Below are 22,812 nucleotides of genomic sequence, written 5' to 3'. Positions count from 1 at the left end.
CCGAAAGAATTCAATTGAGTGGATTATTGCCAACGGTGAGTGAGTAATGTTTCAGTGGCAATACAATTTCCAATTCAATTCAATCGCATATGGATGGCCATTGTTTTTTGTTGATCGGGTAACCGCCGTCATTCGTTTGCAAATCCAGCAAAAACCTATACAATAGCATTGTTGTTTAGGTTTCACAATATTATGTAACGATTATGTCCACATGGATGATTTGCAAATGTTTATTGGTGCAAATGCAATTCCATTATCCATCATACTCGATTATCCAATCTTGCATCTAATTCTACCATGTTGGTGGTGATGATGGTGGTGATGATGATGGTGATGATGATGATGACAATGATGCAAACAAACTATTTTTCATATTGCATGTGCAAATAATCAATTTTTCTTGCTACCGTACAATTTTTCCTTCTTCAATAATTTATGAGCACGCCTTGCATATGTTATTTGATAATGTGTTGTTGTCCGGGTCCCGGGTTACCCGGTATCCGGGCATATTACTATTTCACGATGCACGTGCAACATTAATTTCTTTCTTTCTATTGACCTCTCTTTAACATGGCTCACTTGATATATTGGATGGATAGAAACACGTGCAATGTCAGCCATAACACTTTGTAAGACGTTTTTAATTAAAAACTAAATTACTTTCCCTCCCGATGATACGACTATTAGCCACAAGATGGCGGATGTTGCATGATCCTTATCATCATCGCAATGACAGAGCCTATTTGGTTTGACTTAATTCGGGTCGACTTGATGATAGTTGGTTATGCGCCAGCAGCCAGACGTATTGCAGAACACAACAACACCATCATGTTTGGCTGGTGCAATGGCTGTTTGTTTGTTGCCGAGCAACCAAACACTGAAATAACAATGACCCATCTGACTAGTGATAATTTAATCAATGCAAACTATATGACCCCATCATCATCATCAACAACAAACCATTCTCAATAAACCGGTCTTGCAACAAAAAAAGATGATCAACTAATCGTGAATAACAGTGGTATCCCCTAATCTCATCCAAGGAATCAATATCACCATCACTACTCTCAATTGATGGATCATTTTTTCAATTAACCATTCAATGTGATTAGGATACTTTTCTCTTGGTTAGCCTCTTTGTTCTGTTTGAATGGTTTTTCTCTGTGTGTGTGTGTGTTTCTCACCAGATTGATAAATAAGATTTATTTAAAGTTAAATTCATCATTAACCAATCGTAATGATCATTTCAAATCAAACAACCAACATCACAGTGAGAAAGAAAGAAAGAAATATCAATGCCAGTGTTAATTGAAAAACAGCATTTTCTCTAAAATCAAAATTGCGTTGGCTAACTTTGATTGATGATATTTGAATCAAAGCAAAAACTGATTTCTACACAAACAAGAAAATAATGAATGCAAATAATCATCATCATCATCACTTTTTCTGAATGAATTGTGATATGGCCATTATTTTCGAATGGATTATTTTTGATTGATATTTTCGAACCAACCACTGCTGCTGCTGATAATGATGGTGATGGTGATAGCGCCATTGCTTTTTCATCATGCCATCATTATGCAAACAAACAAATATTGTCAGCCATAAATAGGTTTCACTTGAGTCACCATTATCATCGAAATTCTCTGTTTTTGTTCTTCTGATTTGTTTTGTTTGTGCACAAAAACTATGTGAAAAGTCTGTTCTGTTCATCATTCACCATTCACCATTCAGCAAAATGTTACCCATAACACCTGTATCAGCTGCTATCATAGCTGGTTGTAATGGAAATTCCATCAGCAATAATGCAATAACCGATACTCAATTGACAACCACAATCAATTCATCGTCATATCATCATCCCCATTACCATAATCATCATCGATCGCCTAATCATCATAGTGATAAAGTTAAACGATATCTTGATTATTGCCGTCAATTACAGCAGTCGATTGGTACTGGTCTGTCATCAGGTTCTAGTTTGGAATCCATTTCTTCCAAATGCATCGATAATCGATTGTCATCCCTTTCAACAAATAATCAATCATCTCCAGCAGTAACTAATCACTCAACAAACAATGATTGTCATCAAATGAATGACGATGACGACAATGAAACATTCTTGTTGGATACCTGGCTTGAGAATAAATTACAGGCCAGTTTCAAACAATTGAATTGCATATTACGAAATCATCATGCCGGATACATTGGCGATGAGAGTGATTGTGAAATATTCTTCATTCATCATCGACCACAACAATTTTGTGATAATCATATTGATAGTCAAACCGATCTATTACTCTCCAACCAAACGCCAATAGATAATGGAGGTGATCAAGTTAATAAATCAAATGATAACGATTGTCTAAAAATATGTATTGAACAATTGGAAAAGATCATTTGCAACAATCACCATCCTCTAAAACAAAATGCAAATCTATCTTGTATGATATTAACACGACCAAACGATGAATTAAGGCCAAACAATCTGCTCTATGTTTATCCACCAGCAGAAGATTTGGCCAATCATTGTGATCAATCATCATCATCAAAACCACCACCACCACCAATCTCCAAAAAGAATGGCTATCCGAATTGGGATAATCCAAACAGTCGATTAACCCGTTTGAGTGGTATGTTTGTCACATTATTCGATGTGATGATCAAACTGGAACAACGACGGCATCAATCGACATCAACCCCAACTAGTCATGGTTTGATTGATGTTTTATCAATGTCCAGCCTGCAATTGTCCGGGATCGATGATTATAATCAATTCGATGATATCATGTCCCAATATCGAATTAGTTTTGTTATAGAAAACGATGATGAGGATGCACCAATCATAATGGCCATTGCCATGCCTATTGATGGTTTTATGGCGAATGATGCACGAATAATGGCCAAATTACTATATGATTCATTGCGAATTGCATTCGGTTCCATACGAACTGCCTTTTCCAATCATTTTCATAATAATCATCATCAACCAGTATGTCTAATGACACCACCACATTCCAATGCAAGTTTTGGCTATCTAAATCGAATTCTGCTCACATTGAACACAATGCTTGGATTGTCGTCATTGAACGATCATGTTGTTGATAACAATCATAATGGTTTCATTATCAATTCACTGCGGTTATCAGGTACATTTCCCATTGCATCATCGATCAATACAACTTTTGCACTGCAGCATCTTTTGATGGATGATATGGCCATGTTGAATCTTTGTAAATATCTTAACGACTATGACTCTCTTGACTGGATCGATGAAAGTATTCGCTTCTATAGGGATGGCCATGATATTGAACAAGCGTTGAGTGAACATTTTGCCCGCTGTCTTGGATCGGTTGACGATCCGCCAAAGCATGGCAAATCATCTAGCACTCAACCTTGTTCGACATCATCATCGTTGCTGATGGATAATAACCATATATTCGATTTGTTGGAAATTGAATTAACATTTTTCACTGTGATCGGCTCCTGTCTATTCTATCGAGCTTGTCTGGTCAAATCTCATCTGCCCAATGATTGTTTATCAGCCATCCATCGTTATCTCTATACACGTGCAATTCACGCATTGGCTAGCCATGGTGATTATCATCTGGTGAATTTCATTCGTTTTCACCATGCCATCAGCACTGATGAATCATGCAATGATGGCAAAACCGATTTGTTTCTTCTCATATTAGGTCATGGGCATCTGATACACTGTACCGTAGTACAAGTGTATCGATTTGATCGATCCGGTCATATGCGATTCAATGATAAATATGGCAGTGAAAAAAGCAAATCACTTGAACAAAATGAATCACTGCAATTACCATCGTCATTTGCATTTTATGTGTTTATCAAAGAATCTTTTCGTCTTTTGAATTTCTATCTAAATCGATTGGCTATTGGCGAACAGCTGGAAGATTCATTCGCCTTCACTAAACATTATGGTCGGTCACATTTGGTCAATTTGTTTGATCAAAAATTTGCCACTCAAACCAATGATAATGGCTGGCTAAATAAATTGAACCCGTTCAACAGATCATCTAAACAAGGTAAGTGTTTTTCCATTCAAACATAATCTCACTAATGCCAATTGATTTTTCCAGACGACAAAACCCAACCATTCACAAAACTCGATGATACATTCAGTGATGATATGATGGCTGTTCGATCCTGTCGAAGTGGTAGTCATTCCAATTATTCAATTGCTGAATCCTTATCCAATGCATCTCTATACAGCCAATCGACTATACATTCCACACTCACCAATCTGTCATCGTCATTCCATCCAATTCATTCTCTATCCGCTTTCCATGCTAAACAATCATTTCCACCGGCAGCGCATTTACCCGATTCTATGGTTTGCTATCTAAATATCGAACAAGATGCCGAAACATTTTATGCACCCATTCTCAATGTCAGCCAATCCGGCAACACAGAACAATGGCTAGCCAATTTGACATCAGAACTACTCACAAGAATCAATCAAATGCGAGAAAATTTACAGTCCATGTGTTTGGTTGAAATGAAACGTCGACAACGATTACGATCATCATCGAGGCATGTTGGTGACACTGATAACATCAATTCATGTCGTTCGATCACTGCGATCAAATCATCGAAAACAATCATATTGAAATACATTGCGAATGGCCAGCCTATAAGCAAGGATAATCAAATGCAACATAGTCCACAGATTGCATTGGAAATGGCAATATTGCTGATTGGTGATTGTCACATCAAATATCTGTTTCACATTGACCAGGATCAAATTATCGATGAATTTTATGCATGCTTTCTATTGAAACACCAATCGAACAAGCAGCAAGCATCTTTGAATGAATCATTCAACAAATTGCTATTTGGCCATGATCACCGTCAGCATTCATATCGAATTGGACAACCAGATTCGATATTGGCCAATTTCGATCAATTCATCGAAAGTGTGCGTCTAGAAAATCGATACCAACGATAACGTTTGCATGAAACAATACTCAATATCACATTACATTCTATTTCAATAAATAAATATCTCTGTTTCAAGTTTCAGTTTATTCATTGTTATTATTGGCAAAAAACCTATTATTAATTTTTGTAGCCAAAAACGACGCCCATAAATAGATTTTTCTTTTGCAAAAAAATTCCGGGGAATTTTGTTTTTGTTGTGAGAAAATCGTGTACATTGTCCTTGTGTGTTAAATGGAAATGAAAAAAGATTCTTCGATGACCATTTCAAAGAAATAACAGCCAAAACATTCCATTCATTCAACCTTGAAAATGACTATAAACGAAGGAAAAAATCAAACTCAATTTCTATGCAGGATGGTTAGGAGAAATTGGATCAAAAATCATTCCACAAATGGAAGAGAACAGCGAAAATCTAATCTGTCCTTGGTGGTGGTTTTATTCGAATCGTTCCAATCAAATCGAATCGAATTGATCAATCGATTAATCAATCGATAGAGCATCGACGCCCAGCTCTACAGTGTGTGACAAAATATGCAATAATTTCAATCTTTCCAAATTTACATTATATGATTAGGGCTAAGGTATTTGTTTTTGGCAATATAAATAATTCATTCAACTAATCAATCAAGCGATATTATTCATTCCTTTCCAAATGTTTGCATCAATCAACAAAATCCAAACGATTATTATGTCATGTCATTAGCCAAAGCAAATAATAATAGCAAATCAGTAAATTAGATTTCAGGTCAGCAAAACAATGTTTTCAAATAGACATTGCTATTGATTTTATTGGTTACAGCGGAAAATGGCAAAACACTAACATAATTCTGACATTGATAGTTTGCAGCGAAAGATCATCTCAGTTGGTTGGGGAAAAATTGCTAAACTGTAAACTATGATCCATAGACATGATTTGAACAATAAGAAATGATTATTATTATTATTATTATTATTAAGTTCCTTGTTGTTGATGTTGATGATGATTATCATTTTTCTGTTGATTAAGTTGATGAAGCAAGCATGAAGGAATGAAACAAATGAAAATGGAAAGCTGTGTTATGCAGATTGTCATCATGATGATGATATAATGATGATAAAACCATTCATTAAAACAGAAGAAGAAAAACCTTGACACTGTCCATACGTCTCACCATGGCAAATGTTCATTGCCCATAGTTTTCCAAATGACAATCAAATCAATAACATTGGGGTTCATCATTGCTCACTTGTTCAACAGTTTCAGCAAAACTGAATAAACAGATCAATTCGATCATCATTTGTTATTGAGAATTTATAACAACAATGGATCAACGTTCGAATGAAACAAAACAATTGATTGAAATGGTGGTCAACATCGTGATGATGAACAATTATTCACTGATTATAGTGATTATAGTGATCATAATGATTCAAAATGATAACATTTGCATTGCGATGAATTAATAATCAATAAGGTGCAATGCAAATCCTAATCGATTCATTGATCATATAATAATGCAGTCCCTATCATCATATTATAATCACATATCAATGACCGTCCAATCAAACATGACATACATTATGTTTCAATACAATTGCCCTGTTGTCATGAAAAGCTTCTAATCATCATCATCATCATCATCATCATTGTCCAGTGGCTTATCGTCCATCTTGTCGATCATATAATCCTTTCACTCCATTCATTCAATGATCACATCTTGAACACACGTGTTTTTGTTTTTTCAAATTTTCATTCTAATCGTCTCACAACCAACGATGATAATGAAAAATTAAAAACTAGAAAAAGGAGAGAGATGAATTGGCCATCATTAGAAAGAAAACCAAAAATGAAAATAGTCTGTCTCTCTTTCATTGTTTTTGAGGTCAATTCGTCATCATTGACATTCGTTTGTTTTAGTTTTTTCAGTTACAACAACTTATCAATGGAAAACTGTAATAAAGAAATTTTTCTGATAAAAATAGCCGGAATCCAAATGGTCGGAGAAAATGTGAAAAAAGAAATTTCCTTTTTTCTTTGTGCCGTTTGATTAATGATTGAAATTGTCTCTGATGATGGTAATTAATTGAATGAGGTCTTTCTTGATTTAATATCGATAAGATTTTTCCAAATGTCAAGCTAATTAACCATTTTTATTGTTATTTGGTTATTGTTATTTTGCCATATAAAAAAGGTAAAATGTCTATTATTTTTATGCTTCACTCAACCAATTCTGATGCAATCCAATAGAGGCAAGCAAAAATTATCTTTTTCTGTCAAATCCAATCAGTTCAATATTGATTCATAAAAGGAGCTTTTTCATCCTGAAAAAATCAATTTTTGCAGTAAAATGTCAACACTGTGTGTGTGTGTGGGAGGATGGATGGTTCTACAACGAAAAATAGACCGGATAAAACAATGATATGTATCCAAGACCTTGATTCGGTGTTGTGGATGCAATAAATGGAATAAAAGTAGGCGATCAACGATGACAACAAAAAATTAGTATCTCCATATGATTATGGGCGGCGATGATTCTAAAAATGTTTGTTGTCATCATTGATCGATTGATTGATTGATTAGCGTGGCTGTCAATCGAGAAATGTAGAGTAACCACCACTAAACAGATGTGCAAAAATGCCAATTAACACTGAAAATGAAATATTTCAGTCTAATCTGAATCCGAATGAGTACAAATCTCAATGGGAAAACAAAAACAAAATTACAACAATTAATATATATGGTGGTGGTGGTGGTGGTGACACCCAATCGACATTGAATGGTCAAACAGACACACATGGTCATCGTGATTGAAAGAAACCCACCCAAAATGAGAAATACTTTGCCGAATTATAATTCAAATAACAACACAACAGTGGCCAATTAATAGAGCTCCACACATCAATCAAGTGTTTTTGCTTTTTTTGATTATCAAAAGAAACAAATCAAACAGGTGATTTACAATTGCCCTCCATTTGATTATTCATATATATCGTGTTTGCAATCAATGCAAATGATGATAATTATTATCAAATTGACACGCCATGGCCATCATGTCAATAAATAGAATGTTTATCAAAAGATGGAGAAAATGAACGATATATCTCCATATATCAATGGTCATGTTGTTTTGGAAAACAAACGGAATTTCCATTTTCAAACAATATTCAAATGAATGATGCAATTCGAACAGATGATATTTGAAAATTTGGAAATGGTGATGGAATAGATGAAACACAAGACTAATTAGCTGCTAATAATCCTTAATGGGTTGTTTGCATTGAAAATCAATCCAATTCAGACACTCAGATACTATCACAATCACAATAGCCGCAAGTGATCAATCAATCCAATCGAGATGAAAATATGGCAAAAGCATCAATTTGTTTGCTTGATGCAATAATAATGCAATCAATAGAAATAATGTATATCGATTGAAGCAAAAATAGACATGCATAACGCAAGTGTGCTGCAGTGATTGTGCAAATGGTGTGTCTGAAGGACTAAGTTGTGTAAGAAAATGTGACATTTCTATAAACAGAGCAAACTAATCGTAAGCTGATTATTTTCCTTTTCGAATCACTTTTGTCATTATTAAACAATGTTGGTTCATCTATGCAAGAATTATAAACCATGCTTTTCTCCAATGCAAATTTCAATACAAAATGAAAATATTAATAGATGACCATCCATCCAGGCTAGCTAGTGATTTACACAATTGATTCATTACTATCATTATCGATTGATAATTTCAATTGGATAATTACAGTACATTACCATTGTCATTTTCATTTTCGAATGACCAGGAAATGAATTTTATGAACAAGAGAAACAAGAGTTTATCATTATTCAATTATTAATTATGGATCTTTCAACGTTGTTCTCATTTCACCATTCAATGATTGCATTCATTCATCATTCATTCACCATTCACCATTCATTGAGGCAGGTGTTGGTTGGCAAATAAATCAACAATGCTTTCAATCTATTAATTAGCATGATGATGGTGATAAGGATAAATCTGTTTCAACCCAATTTACCTGACAAAATGACAATGACATTGGACAGGAGTTTTGTTTCAGTCAAAATCAGTCATCAAGTAGATTAATCATCAATCACATTTGATTATTTTGACACCTTTCCAAGACCACCACCTGCCCTGTATTGATAAAATAAATTGCCAACCAACTTTAATTGAATTGCAAGCAAATGCAAAGCGAAATAAAATGGCCCATATCAAGGCTGATTTATTAGTTTGTGTGGAATTAGAATTGGCCACTTTTCTTAATTTCATCCCTAATCGAGCGAATGAATGGCCAAGCATTGAAGATTGGAACGTTGTATTGAAAATTTATTTATAGCAACAACTAATTCCAAATTAACAAAATAATAACATTTTTCCTCAATTCATCTTCTTTTCTTGGTTCAAGAAACTTGACAAAACTTTGCTTAAAAATATTTCAATTAGATTTGTCACATGTTGATCAATAGAATTGTGACAAGTGTTTGGTCAGTCACCTTCTATGAAACAAATGAAACATAATTTGACATTGGACATTTGTCGTTGTTGCCGTGTCGTTTTCCGAAACGATCATCAAACTGAAAACGTCTCCATTCAATAGATAATGGGCCGAAATTGCAAAATCAAACAAAACAAAACCGAATTGAATAAGGAATTTATTATTACTAATAGTGATGGCGTTGATCGATTTATCGTGGTTGAAATCGAATGTGATATGTATGGAACGACGAAATGGCCAATAAAATTATCATCACCTTGAGTGTTTTCCTTTCTAATTGTGGTGATTAATATTGTTATACTGTAATGTATTCCATCAATTGATCATCATCCTCATTCAAACATAATTTTCTTTAAATGACTTTCCTTTTCTTGCTCATAACGATCATAATTGGATTAGAATTCCGAGGTTGTTGGCCAATGGAGAAAGCAACATCATTTTGCTGAATGAGACAGATGATATACCCGTTTTCAATGTCAATCAATTCAATTCATTCATCCATCTTGCACGTGTTTTCTCATTGCCAATTCACTCTCATTCATTCATTCATTCATCCATTTCGATATTTGCATTGAGCAATCAAGTGGTGATGATTTAAATTTTTTCAAAAACTGGCCAGAAAAAACTAGTGGATTTTTGTTTTTGTTTGAAACACAACATAATTGAACAATGTGTTTTGTTTTGTTTTGTTTGTTTGTGTTTAGCATTAATGGATGAATGGATGAATGGAAATGTGAATGGATGGATAAATAAATCTTTGATCCGAAAAGTCGAAAGTAATGAATCTGATTTAATCACCAAAATGATGATGATTATGATGGAGCAATAATTTTTGTTAATTTTCCATTCTCATGAAACAGTTTTGTTTTTGCATTGACGATGATGATGAGAATGATGAGGAATATCTCCAACATTCTTTACTGTGAAACGTATAAAGGTGAAAAACTAGAAAAGCATTCAGATGTGATGATAAACATCTTTGTTTGTGTTAAGTTTGGCCCTCGTCCAAAACATTATCCAATGCAGAAATGAAATAAAATAATTATGCTGCTCAATTTCGTTGAAACATTTTCATTACGATTTTGTCATTGTTTTTGGCCATTTTCTCTCTTTACGCTTATCGCTTTGTTGCTATAGTGTTGTTATCGAGTTGACATCATGATCATCATCGTAAAATGACCATTTTCCATTTCTCCAGAAACAACCATTTCATCGTTGTCGTGGTCATCACTTAGTTTTTTTCATTACTTTTTTGTTCCACGAAAAGGAAAATAATTCCTTTTCGTGGCTGCTGCTTCTTCTCAATGATTCTTATCTAATTTAGAATCTGTCTATTGTTTCATTTGGAATAACATGACGACCAATTAACATTCAATATTAATCGATTAGTGAATCCAAAATGGACAACAACAAACAACAAACAAAATCATCGATTGATTAATCAATGACAAAATGCAAATCATGAATTTATTATTCATTTCATTCTTTAATTCGGGCGTTTTCTAATCTCCTTTCTACATTTTGCCTCTCACATTTTTAATCACAGCAATATTACTTTGCCCAATTCACACACACACTTGACTTGCATTGGCAAATGTCCATTGGTTTTTCTCTTTTTTCATTGGAAAACACGTGCTGAAATTACTTTTGACAGCAACAGTTTGAGTTCAACTTTTGTTTTGACTTGTAAAATGATGTTGTTGATGGGCTGTGTAGTAGCACCTCTATTATTGGATTTTGAACCACATAATGAGAGAGAGATGCTGGATCGAAAAAATTTTGTGTTTGGCAATCACTATAAAAACTTGAACACAGGGACAATCAGCTTTTAAACGTGTTTGGATCATCAAAAAGCGTTACATATTTGAATAATAATATTATTATTAAGTAAGTTATTTCTCCATCAGTTTTGTGTGTGTGTGTTCATAACAATATTCCGGCCACCGTCCATGTGCAAGTGTTGATTGTGTTACATCATTCTGTTTTATGTCTGGTTTTGGTTTTTGAGAAATGGCGGAAATGGTCTCAATATCAATAATACAATCCATTGATATTGGGAATGACGATGATCCATTGATTTGTTTGAATTGGATTCAATGTATCATTTGAATCCAATACAAATCGATGGGCTTTTCTGCCATTTCCAATCCAATGTGTTTTTCTCGAAAGTTTTTAAAATGGTTTCTCTTTTTTCACTTTTCCCATACAATCAGATCATATAATCAGCCAAAATGAAATTGTTGTTAGCTGTCGTTGTTGGTGTAGCATGTGCCGTCACTGTCAACGGTAATCCAATGCATGGTCCAGCCATGGTCAACACTGGTCACTCGGCTCAATTCCGATCACAAGATGTATGTGCAGTCTGTGTGTGTGTGTTATTGTACAGTTAGCTAGTTACCCTAACCTTTTCTCTTCTCTTTTCGGTTGTTGTGGCCATCAGAGCTTGGGCAACTATGCTTTTGGCTATAATGAAGATCATGCCACTGGTGGTACTTTCCGTCGTGAAACAGGTAGTCCAGGCATGGCACATGGTTCGTATGGTCTTCGAACTATTGATGGCCGTGTTCGTGTAGTCAATTATGTTGCCGATGGTCATGGTTTCCGCGCCAACATTCAAACCAATGAACCTGGTGTCGATCAAGATCAAGATCCAGCATCAGTATTGATCAACAAAGCTGCTGCCATTGTCGGTACGTTTTGATCATTGCAATATTTTCCTATACAGAAATGGTCTCTTTTCCTCTTGAATAGCTCCCTATCTCACCAAGCAAATTGTACCAGCTGCCGCTCCAATCGCTATGCAACACAGCGTTGAAGCACCAGTTTTGGCCAACTATGAACCAGCTCCATATGGTCATGCAGGTCCAGCTGCCGCAATCTTGTCCAAATACGAACCAGCCGCACCACTTGTTGACTCGGCACCATTATCGTATGCCGCACAACCATATGCTCAATCAGCACCAATCTTAAGTAGCGATGATTCCGTTTATGGCATGCTTAACAAAGGTGCATATACTGCCGATGGTCCAATCTATGATGCTGCACCATACGGCCTTCACAAAAAATGAATCCATCAATGAAATGGCCATTTATTCAATCTTCAACTTTCCTATCAACTCAACTTACTGAACATTGCCCATTCATTATTTGTCACTTGTCACTTTTATATTTTCCAATTGCAATCATCATAATCATCAAACAATTGTCTGCTTTGCTTTACTACATTACTGTCATTCATTGATACTCACACTTACACCATACAACGACGCCACCGCTGGTTGAATGTCGCCAAAGAGATACACACCCCATCCACATGTACACTGCCACACAAAGCATTAATAGATTATGTATATTTTATTATTATCCACATTGATTGATTGATTGATGATTTGATTGGAATGGACAGTATTTTTTCTTTTACAACAAAATATTCATTGTTTATTACATTGATATTTACACTGCCGCCCACACACACAATATCAATACAGCAAACAAAATTGGCTTTATTTTCAACAAAACTATAGCTATAGCTAGATATAACCAAATTGATAATGCTCCCTTTTTCCTCCCACTCATCCCTTTGAATGATCCACACACCTTTTTTTGTTGATGGTGTTGTCAATCCGCAATTCAAGTTAACAAGACAGGATTGTTTTGGCAAGGCCCAGCCATAAATCTTAAATTGTTTAATAAGAGATTATTTGATTATCACCCTTCAAACCTGGACTTTTCTCATTCAATCCATCACTGGTCACTGGTTTCGATTGTTATTTTTAATTCAATGCAATTATATTCAGATCACCAAACAAAAACCAAACAAAAATTCTTCACTTCTTTAATAATTACTTGGTTATTGGGAAATGTCAATTACATGTGTAATGCGATAAAATTGTCAAAAAGCAAGAGAAAAAAATACCGGTAGTCAACGATAATAAATGATAAAAATGATGCACTTGACTTTCTTTTTCTATATTTGAGCGATCGTGAATCGGATTGAAGATCAGATTGTCTCATGGTGGAATATATTCATTCATCATCAACCGAATAACATGCCCAATGTGTTCAGCACGCCAAATCCACCTCCCCCACCTCCGCCACTAGCACCAGCACCACCACTGCCACCAGTTAGTGATGATAATCCACCGGCTAAACTGGATAAGACTCCACCGGCGCCCGCTGGCATAGCTGATCCATATAAACTAGACAAAGTACTACCCATATGATTACCATATCCAGAACCGAATAGGGTTGATGGAAATCCTCCGAAAGTACTACCTCCTGATCCTCCATACAGACTTGACATGGTTGATCCAGAACCTGAACCATAGCCTGAGCCAAGGCCGGAACCAAGGCCGGAACCAAGACTGGAGCCATAACCTGAGCCATAGCCACTTCCATACATACTTCCACCATACATACTAGCCAATTGCGTACGGTAATTTAGTAACGATGCTAACGCTTGCAGTTGAATTGCCTCATCGGCCAATGAAGGAGCGTCGTCGGCTTCTTTACCAGCGATGTTTTCCTTCACACCAGAACCAGGGTTAGATGGTGATGATAATGTTGAGGATGAATGTGAGGATGCGGATGCTGATGACGATGGATTGACACTGGTTGCCGATGTTGTGGGCAGCAACTCCAAATTCATATCGGGTCCATTAGCGAGATAATTGTATAGTGAGGAAATGGAATTGGGAAAGCCATATTGATAGCCACTATATCCAGCCAGACCAGATCCGAGATTCGATCCATACAATGAGGGTCGATATTGTTGTTGTAATTGCAACAATTGATTGTACAGTAATGCCATTTGCAATTGTTTGCTAAGACGTTCTTGTGTGGCAGCAATGTTATCATCGGTTCCATTATTGTTGTGATTGGAATTGGTTTTCAGCATTTTATCCTGTATCGATGAAGGCATATTACTTTCAGCTTGTGAGTTGTAATGAGTATACTGGTAAGGTGATCTAGGACTTCTAGCAATCGTGGCACTAACCGTCGAGCTACTTCCAGTGTAATAATTACTTATTGGCATCAGATATGGACTGTACGTCTGTTGTTGGCCATTTTGTTCATTATTATTATCCGCTATCGACTGAAACCACAAATAAACTCCATATCAACAATAAGCTCAACTATAACAAACAAACTTACTTGTTTCGAGCCATAGACCGGTGTTGATATCGAATCCGATTTTGAACCTATACTATAAAGTTTATCTTTTTTCGTCAAAGGCAAAAACAAAAACAAAAACAAAAATCAAAATTATCAATCGGAAATTCGAAAAAAATTTGCTTCAAATAAATGGTCGGGAATCGATCAAGTTTTTTTGGTTAAAAATTGATTGATTCACCTTTGTTTAGTATTGATTTTATTTTTCTGGAAAATATTTTGCTTTGATATTAACATTTTTTCGGCGAGAAAAAATGTTTATATCCAATGGATTTGATTTTGAAATTTGCGAATGTAACTCACCCGAATTTTGATTCAAATTAGGTTTATGGTTGTTATTGATTGATGTAAGCAGTGAAATACTAGCAGCATAATTATTACTATTCGAAATGGATGGTTTATGATTCAATGATGTTGAGGATGATGTTTCGTTTTTATGATTGCCAGCACCTGATGAGGAAGGTGATGATGAAGTATTGGCCGGTATTTGACCCGTTTGTTGGCCAAATACCACGCCAAACATCATTAGAAATATAGTGAATGTTAACATTGTGATCAATGTTAGTACGAATTTTGGCGAAGAGATGGTGCCCAAATCTATGTTATTACTACGATTGGTCAATTTGTTTCTATTGTCTGTCGTGGTTGTTGGTGAATAGGATCTTTGATTAATGGTTATAGGTGGCATTTAGTGTTGAATTGAATTGACGCAACAAATTTTTCTGGTTCGGTTTGGGTTTTGGAAGTAAACATGCACACATATGACAAAATGGATCCAAGTGTAGATGGTCAAGCCATTTATATATGATTTGATTTCGGTCACTCTTTCAAACGAGAGTGGACAGAGTTTTTTCTTTTCTGTTGTGAAATTATTGTGCCAATCACTGGACCGATTATGATGATGATCACCACCAGGAATGATAACAAATAATGGTTTTAGATTAAGGGAGAGAGACTAATTGTCAATTTCTTTCTCTCTCATCTTTCCTGTTGTCTGCTGGGTGACATTTTTTCTTGGTTTCGCTTGGCTGATGTTGATCAGTTTTGTTGTTTTTGTTTTTGCTGTTTGATTTGGTCAGCAGCAAAAATAGATCAATTTTTTCAAAATCATTTTTTTCAATCAAATTTTCATTCCGATTGACATTTGCCTTGCATAATAACCAATGGATCCAAGTTTTTTCAAGATTTGCTTGCACCGGAAAAACACACTGATGAAAAAAGGTGCTGGCATTACTTTTTTTCTGATTGTTTTATTAATAGAAAATTTCTGGAAGAAAAATTCTGCAAAAATTTTGATTGAATGAGTTCAATGGCCATATGAAAATAAACGGAACAATTTTTTTGTTTTTTCGGTTGAAAATACCCGAAAAATTAATCCAAACAATTGTCAGACATGTAGTGGTGTGTTTATCTGCTTGGTTGGTTTTAAGCGGGAAAGCTTAACGGTTTTCAAGATAAAATTATGTCACTCATTTCTTGAGGGAAAAATCGCCCAAGCAAACCATACCAAATAAATTATTGTCCATTGATTGAATTGCTGATTCGCAAAATTTCTTGTCTCATTAATAAGTCCAAAATTTCAATCTTCCATCGATTGATTGATTGATCAATAAATCAATAGAAGAGGGGACAAAATAATAATCATATTCATCAGTTTAGTTTGATTAGTCATTTTTTCGAATGCTGAAAGAATAACTTGGCCAACTTTTTTCTGGCTGGGATTTTTGCTACTGCTCAATTATGAATAATAACAATAATGATTTGTCACTTTTGTTTTGTTGAAAACCTGAGATCTTGGTGATTGTCTTGAAAGTGTTCACTTTTTTGTTTGGGCTATTTTGATATTTTTGCCAATTTTCCCGAAAATGTTTTTCAACTTTGAGTTTTTTGGTTGTTGCAAAACTCGTGCATGTAACCAAACACGTAATATGACCTGGCCAATTAAATTCCATTTTTCGGTGGTCTAGATTAATAAATCAACAGCGATCAACATAATCAGCCAACCAAATAAATAAACAACGAACAAACCAATCTATCTCGATTGGCACTATTATATTCGTGCCTCGTGATATTTGCTGTTGTACACAGGTTTACACACAACACACAAATCGTTTGCTGAAAATTTGATGAAGCAAAATGCTTCGCCCGATTTGAAGAAAAAAGTCCGAATCTTTTTTGTCTATCGCATCACCCACATAAATGAATGGATCACATTGTTTGAAAAAAGGATTCATTTTTCCTCTGTTTTTCGGTTGAATATTTCTGATGTTCTATTTATCAATTGTGTTTGATCTGATGAATAGAAAAATCAACCGACTCTTTTGATTTCCTGAAGGAAGCAAAAACGAGAGCACATCATCTTTATCGATCATCTTTCACCTAAATCTTTCTCTCTCTTGCTCTCACAAACAATGAATAGTCATTCAGCATGGATGACCATTTCCATCAGACCAGATGTTAGTGGCAGCAACATGCAAAATATTGAACATTATCGAGAACGGGTAAGTTTTGTTGCATGAAAAAACTTATAAAAGAATTTCGTCAATATTTTCCCGACTAAAATTTGAATATCTGTTATCTAGATGATGGCACATGTTAGTTCAACATTGTGTGCATTCTTTCTATTCATAATATTCATATTGATTGAACAGGCACAGCTATTGGAATTCAATTATGATGAGGAGTTTATTGATGCTGATCGACCAAGTGCATTGCGCTATCATCTGCCATATGAACATGATATTTATGAAGATGTTTATGACCACGAAACAAGCCAATCACAATATGGCGAATATCGACCAGATACAGCATTCAACCAAATGGATGATTATGTCCAACAACAACAGTCAGAATCAGATCCCACATTGCTTGATGATCAAAACAACTACCATGATAATAATGACGATGATGATGAGTCCCAAACATCAACCATATCATCCAATCATCCCAATTTGAATCCATTCCAAACAGCTCAATCTGTTGCGTGAGTCGTTTTTGTGAAAATTCCCTTGAAAAAATCTGATTTATAATCCCAACAGTGTTCAAGAAATCAACACTCGATCCGGTCATTTTCGTTGGCGTATTCTTGCCGATATGAATGCTAAATCCAGTATCGTCAGATGAATTCGATCGAACAAAAATGTAACGACCTCTAGTGGCCATTGATGTAGTCATTTTCGAATTTTGTTTAATAAAATAAAAATTTGAATCAATTTTGGCAGCAATAAAGAATTGGATTGAATGATGATTATCTTTGTTTATTTATTTTGTCAGCTTTCTCAGTATGAGCAAAGAATGTTTCAAAAAATAGCCAAATTTAATAAATGTTTCTCCACACGCAGACAATTTTGCTTATTTGGTGACAAACAGATTGAAAATGATGACGAATTGGGTGGGCGGCCAAATCGAAAATAGCAAAATTGGTATTGTGATGACCATTTGGATTCATTATTATGGTTTTCATTATCGATCCAAGTGAAAAATGATCAAAATTGCCGATGATGTTCCAACTGAATTGTCAATATCAATGTTTACCTGGCCTTTTGTTGATGAATGTTGGAAAATAAAACAGTTAGTCTGTTTGCCATACTAATGATTATTTGTTGTTTACTTTCAATTTTTTGCTCAAGGTTTCTATTTCAAGTGAATCAAGTGATGACGAACATTTCTAAAATTGGCGTTTCCATTACACTATTGTAATAAACGTTTATCAAATAAATAAAATACAGGATTCGAGAGATCGGTAGCTTTCGATTGAACGAAAAGAAAGGAAACAATTTTGCTATTTTACATTTTGATTGTTGATAATAACATTGTTGTTGATGATGATCATCTTCAACAACATGTTCCGGCCGAATGTTTACCATCAAATAATGATTTATTGCAGAGAAGATTTTTGTAAAAACATTTTTTAGGTCATCACAACCAATTATATTCTTTCCATCTGCATAGACAAATAAAATGGCAAAATAAAGACAAATACGAAAATACAACATCTCAATGAGTCAATCAAGGTGACATTTCATTATTATGGATCATCATTGGCACAACACCCATATGGCACTGGCAATGATGATCTTTTTGACAGAAAACTTTTCATGTAATCATTGTTTGCAATTAACAGTAAACACCAGTTAAGGTAATAATTACTAAATTTATTTCAAAAATGTTTCTTTCTTCTTTTATGCTAATCGCAAGAGTGGTGGCCATAAAACAACAACAATTCAATTGTCTCACCATCTTCACTCTCAATAATCTTTTTTGCTCCTAACTTCTAAGCTAATTATTTATTGATTGGAGAAAACAACTGAAACAGAGAAAACAATGATTCAACACATAAATTAACAGATCAATTGAGTGTAACCAACAAATAACAATTTAATCTATGGTCAAGGTAGATTCAGGTGAGGGTGGCTTCTAAAAATTCATTTCCAAAATTAAATGACAGTCAAGAGAAAACTGCATCGGACAGGTGGAACATGTCCAAACTAATAAACATTTGCAATATAATTATTATCATCAATCCTTTCACATTCAAACAAATCAAAGATGTTTCGGCTTCAATTCACACACAATGTGTTGGCATGAAATTTCTCCAAAAATGGATATGATTCCAATGAGAAACAAACAAACAAAAAGACATCATCATTAATTCATTTTCAGTTGACATTCTTGCTTCAATTCACAAATCAAGTTTTTCTTATTCATTCAAATCAATATGGTAACAAAAATCACATCAATCCTAATCCAAAACAAAGCAAACGGTATTCGAAATATTGCATATCAATTCTTGTGTGGTACACCTTGAAAACTTTTTTCCAATTGGCTATATTTAGCCGTGTAATATTGAGCTAATCATCATCATCAATTAATTTTGTTGAATGTTTTCTCCATTCATTTTTGGTCTAATCAACAAATTCGGTGTTGATTAGTCAAACAAATCCGGAAATTACTGAATGGGGAAAATGTGAAGAATGAAACAATAGATGATGACACTATTTATAGTAATCCTTTATGATGATAATAAGTCACTAATTTGGCTATATCATAACATAATCATCATCATTTGACCCTGACCATACATGCCAGTACAAATGAGTCATGACATACACAAGATTGTCAATGACGAAAATGATCAAATTAATAATGATCATGATGAGCATATAGACACTAGAGCATCATTTCTAATGTTCAATGATCATCATCTTTTTCTTGCTCCCAAAATAGGTTCGTTACTGTTTGTTGAATTGTCAATTGGATTCATCAGAAAATGAAAAGACAAAAATCTCATGCCATTGAAATAATAAAGCAAAGTCAATGAGATTAGTAGTGGTATATTTCCAGATTGGATTTGCAATTGTCGTTGGTGAAACCCACGCAACAAAATCTAGCTGCCGTGTGTGACGCATTCTTTCTATTCATGGTAACAATTTCTTTTGGGAAAAAATCCTCAAATGATTCGACCACCACCATGGATGAATGAATGAATGAATGAATGGATGTTTGTTTGGTCGATTTTGTTGGATGTTCTCAAAAAAATTCCAAAATAAAAAATATTTTTCGCATTGAAGATGTTGTTGTCTGTTTCGTTGATTGGTGGTATATAAAAGCGAAAACATTGTCTATTGTATAAACATTATTTGAAATATTCATCATTTGTAGGTTTGTTCGTTGTTGATGTTCCATCATTTACATCATTCAAGTGTGTTCATCTTCTCAACTCATGGTTGCTGGTGTGTGAATCGAATGAATTTTGTTTTCAAATTGAATTTTCTTGTGTTTACCACTTGTCTGTGATTTTCGTTTAAAAAAATTTCGATTCGGATTTTTTTCGGTAAGTTTTCGGGAATGATTTTTCGAAAAAATGAAATATCCGTATAGAAAACATTGATTTTTCGCCAAGACCGCTAGTTATTTATTAGAATAGAATTTGAATTATACGCGAAAAAATCAATGTTTTCAATAGGATATTAATAAATATTGACATTTGCAATTATAACAGCATAGAATCGAATAAACATATAAACATTATGAAAATATTATCAATCATAGTGGTGATTTTGGCAATCACACACAACAACAATGCTTTCATGTTTGATGATGAGGTGAATGGTGTGCAATCTGGCAGCGTCATCATCTATCCACGCGCTATTGGACCGCAAATTCCTGTTTCATCGCAGCAACAACAACATATTGATACATTCGATGACCCACTAGAAGCCAAAGAATCGGTCACTATAACCGATACTGTTCCGGCACCATCGGCGGCTGTTGAGTCTACAGCTGAAACTACAGAATCATCAACAACAACTGCCATCACATCATCAACACCCGCCCAACCATCACCATCGGCAACCGCCGATGAAACTGAGACAACAGCTCCATCTACTACGGTGGAAGCAACTACTGTCGAACCGACAACCGCACAACCAGCCGATCTTGAATTACCGGCCAGTGCTAGCGCGCCAACATCAGTTTATGTTGCACGACCTTCCGAATCCTCTGCTCGAATTCCTGCAGGTGCAGTACCAGCCATTCCAAGACCAGCTATCAATCGAGTATGGCATTTCAATAATCGCGGTGTTAACAGCGATGCTGCATGGTCAAGATCGAATCAAGATTCCGAAGCAATCGAATCAAGTCCCTCGCCAGTATATGCAACTGCACGAAGTTCACCAAATCGTCCGGTTTTCGCGCGAAAACCAGTGTTCGCTGCTGAGCCACCAGCTGCCGCTAATAGTCTCACTGATGATGGTGATCTAGCTGTTGGCGAATATGCAGCCACCAATAATCAACGAAATCTTTACTATCCGGATATTAATCGAATTAATTCACCAGTAGCAGCTGCAGCTTCTGCTTCCGCCTCCAGCTCAGCTTCAGCATCGGCGTCATCATCGTCATCATCGTCATCTTCATCGGATAATGCTTTTCAAACATCGGCTTCAAGTATCAATGCTGCTTATGGAACAAAAGGAGGTGATTATCAAGTTGAGCAATCTCCATTCTTAGGAAATACCTGGCAACCATCATTCGTACCATCATCGCCAGTAAAAGCCGTACGTAAAGTAGTAAAATCCTCGAAAACATTTCAACAACAGCAAGATGACCAAAGCCAAGGGTTCCATTCAAGTCAACATCCATATCGAGTGCGTGTTGTTGTGCAGCCCAACGTTAAAGCTCCAGTACAAAATGTTCAAACCAATTACTTTGAGCGTATACAAGATTCACGATCGAACGCTGCCGCTTCATCATCTTCTAGCTACAGCAAAACTAATCAGATTGCAGATCAAAAAGAATATGTTCAGGTCAATACCAAAATCGGTACTAAAACACCACCACCAGCTCCAATTAAAGCCCTACCACCACCACCACCGCCACCGACAAAAGCTGCCATTAAAACACCACCACGACCAGCTCCAATTCGTCAACAAGCAGTGAAAACACCACCTCCGCCACCACGTGCTGCTATTCGTGCTCCAGTTTTCGAACAAGAATATGAACAACAACACATCGAAGAACATAACGTAAGTGATGATCGAGTAATACTTTCATTAATCTATTTCTCTTGTTATTAAACACAAGCCTGAACCGGAACCCTATAGTTTTAATTTCAATGTCAACGATGATTCCGGTAATGGACAATTTCGACGCGAAGAAGGCGATCGTAATGGTGTAGTTCGTGGTTCATATGGTTATACCGATGCCTGGGGTCTTTATCGAATTGTCGATTATGTGGCCGATAAAAACGGATTCAGAGGTATGTCATCTTATGCATCTTATTAAATTGACAAATGCTCATATTACCATTCAATATAGCCAATATTCGCACTAATGAACCTGGATTAGTGGAACGTAATCCGGTTACCAATCAAGTAGATAATCCTGCCCACATACAAGTGTCGGCCGAAGATACACCTGCTAAAGTTGTGGAATTAATGCGTCTAAAGAAGCCCCAAAATTCGTTAATTTAAATATGATATTTAATCAAATCCAATCAACAAAACAATCATATTTCGACCTTCACACCTACATTATCAACACAACACCTACACACCCCCACACACTCACACACACATTCACACACATTCATGCAATATATGTTTTTTTTTTTTTTTTTTTTTTTTTTTTTTAAGGAGCTTAACTCCAAAATTTTATTAATATTTTTGAAAAAAAAAG

General features: G+C 35.2%; 5 protein-coding genes across 7 annotated transcripts; 4 read left to right on the top strand and 1 right to left on the bottom strand.

Annotated features, from left to right (window-relative positions):
- The first annotated feature begins 765 nt into the window (after nucleotides 1–765).
- On the top strand, nucleotides 766–5,049 carry LOC113797085 (uncharacterized). Its single transcript, XM_027347405.2, has 2 exons — nucleotides 766–4,052; nucleotides 4,107–5,049. Exons 1-2 carry the CDS (start codon nucleotides 1,739–1,741, stop codon nucleotides 4,973–4,975), a joined length of 3,183 nt encoding a protein of 1,060 aa, XP_027203206.2. The 5' UTR covers nucleotides 766–1,738; the 3' UTR covers nucleotides 4,976–5,049.
- A 6,149-nt stretch (nucleotides 5,050–11,198) lies between these two features.
- Nucleotides 11,199–13,185, top strand: LOC113797093 (uncharacterized). The gene is made up of 4 exons (XM_027347418.2): nucleotides 11,199–11,352; nucleotides 11,679–11,816; nucleotides 11,906–12,155; nucleotides 12,217–13,185. The coding sequence occupies exons 2-4, from the start codon at nucleotides 11,697–11,699 to the stop codon at nucleotides 12,531–12,533; spliced, it is 687 nt and encodes a 228-aa protein (XP_027203219.1). The 5' UTR covers nucleotides 11,199–11,352; nucleotides 11,679–11,696; the 3' UTR covers nucleotides 12,534–13,185.
- A 91-nt stretch (nucleotides 13,186–13,276) lies between these two features.
- LOC113797092 (uncharacterized) lies at nucleotides 13,277–15,557 on the bottom strand. 2 transcript variants are annotated; one of them, XM_027347417.2, is made up of 4 exons: nucleotides 14,941–15,557; nucleotides 14,620–14,684; nucleotides 14,462–14,560; nucleotides 13,277–14,368 (listed from the first exon to the last, which is right to left on the bottom strand). In XM_027347417.2, exons 1-4 carry the CDS (start codon nucleotides 15,323–15,325, stop codon nucleotides 13,502–13,504), a joined length of 1,416 nt encoding a protein of 471 aa, XP_027203218.2. In that variant the 5' UTR covers nucleotides 15,326–15,557; the 3' UTR covers nucleotides 13,277–13,501. The 2 variants fall into 2 exon arrangements, with proteins under 2 accessions (XP_027203218.2, XP_027203214.2); XM_027347413.2 differs by having other exon boundaries at nucleotides 13,277–14,560; nucleotides 14,941–15,554.
- An 892-nt stretch (nucleotides 15,558–16,449) lies between these two features.
- On the top strand, nucleotides 16,450–17,884 carry LOC113797096 (uncharacterized). The gene is made up of 3 exons (XM_027347422.2): nucleotides 16,450–17,138; nucleotides 17,220–17,620; nucleotides 17,676–17,884. The coding sequence occupies exons 1-3, from the start codon at nucleotides 17,049–17,051 to the stop codon at nucleotides 17,758–17,760; spliced, it is 576 nt and encodes a 191-aa protein (XP_027203223.1). The 5' UTR covers nucleotides 16,450–17,048; the 3' UTR covers nucleotides 17,761–17,884.
- Nucleotides 17,885–20,333: 2,449 nt separating this feature from the next.
- Nucleotides 20,334–22,734, top strand: LOC113797080 (uncharacterized). Of its 2 annotated transcripts, none has more exons than XM_027347400.2 (4): nucleotides 20,334–20,470; nucleotides 20,639–22,160; nucleotides 22,219–22,393; nucleotides 22,453–22,734. In XM_027347400.2, exons 2-4 carry the CDS (start codon nucleotides 20,667–20,669, stop codon nucleotides 22,605–22,607), a joined length of 1,824 nt encoding a protein of 607 aa, XP_027203201.2. In that variant the 5' UTR covers nucleotides 20,334–20,470; nucleotides 20,639–20,666; the 3' UTR covers nucleotides 22,608–22,734. The 2 variants fall into 2 exon arrangements, with proteins under 2 accessions (XP_027203201.2, XP_027203200.2); XM_027347399.2 differs by having other exon boundaries at nucleotides 20,345–20,369; nucleotides 20,644–22,160.
- The last annotated feature ends 78 nt before the right edge of the window (nucleotides 22,735–22,812 follow it).

This window comes from Dermatophagoides pteronyssinus, unplaced genomic scaffold (genome assembly GCF_027571235.1).
Source record: "Dermatophagoides pteronyssinus isolate colony J.1.1.1.1 unplaced genomic scaffold, Derpt_VIB-CSIC_2022.12 sq0005, whole genome shotgun sequence".
NCBI lineage: Eukaryota > Metazoa > Arthropoda > Arachnida > Sarcoptiformes > Pyroglyphidae > Dermatophagoides > Dermatophagoides pteronyssinus.
This window is presented reverse-complemented; position numbering and strand designations above follow the sequence as displayed.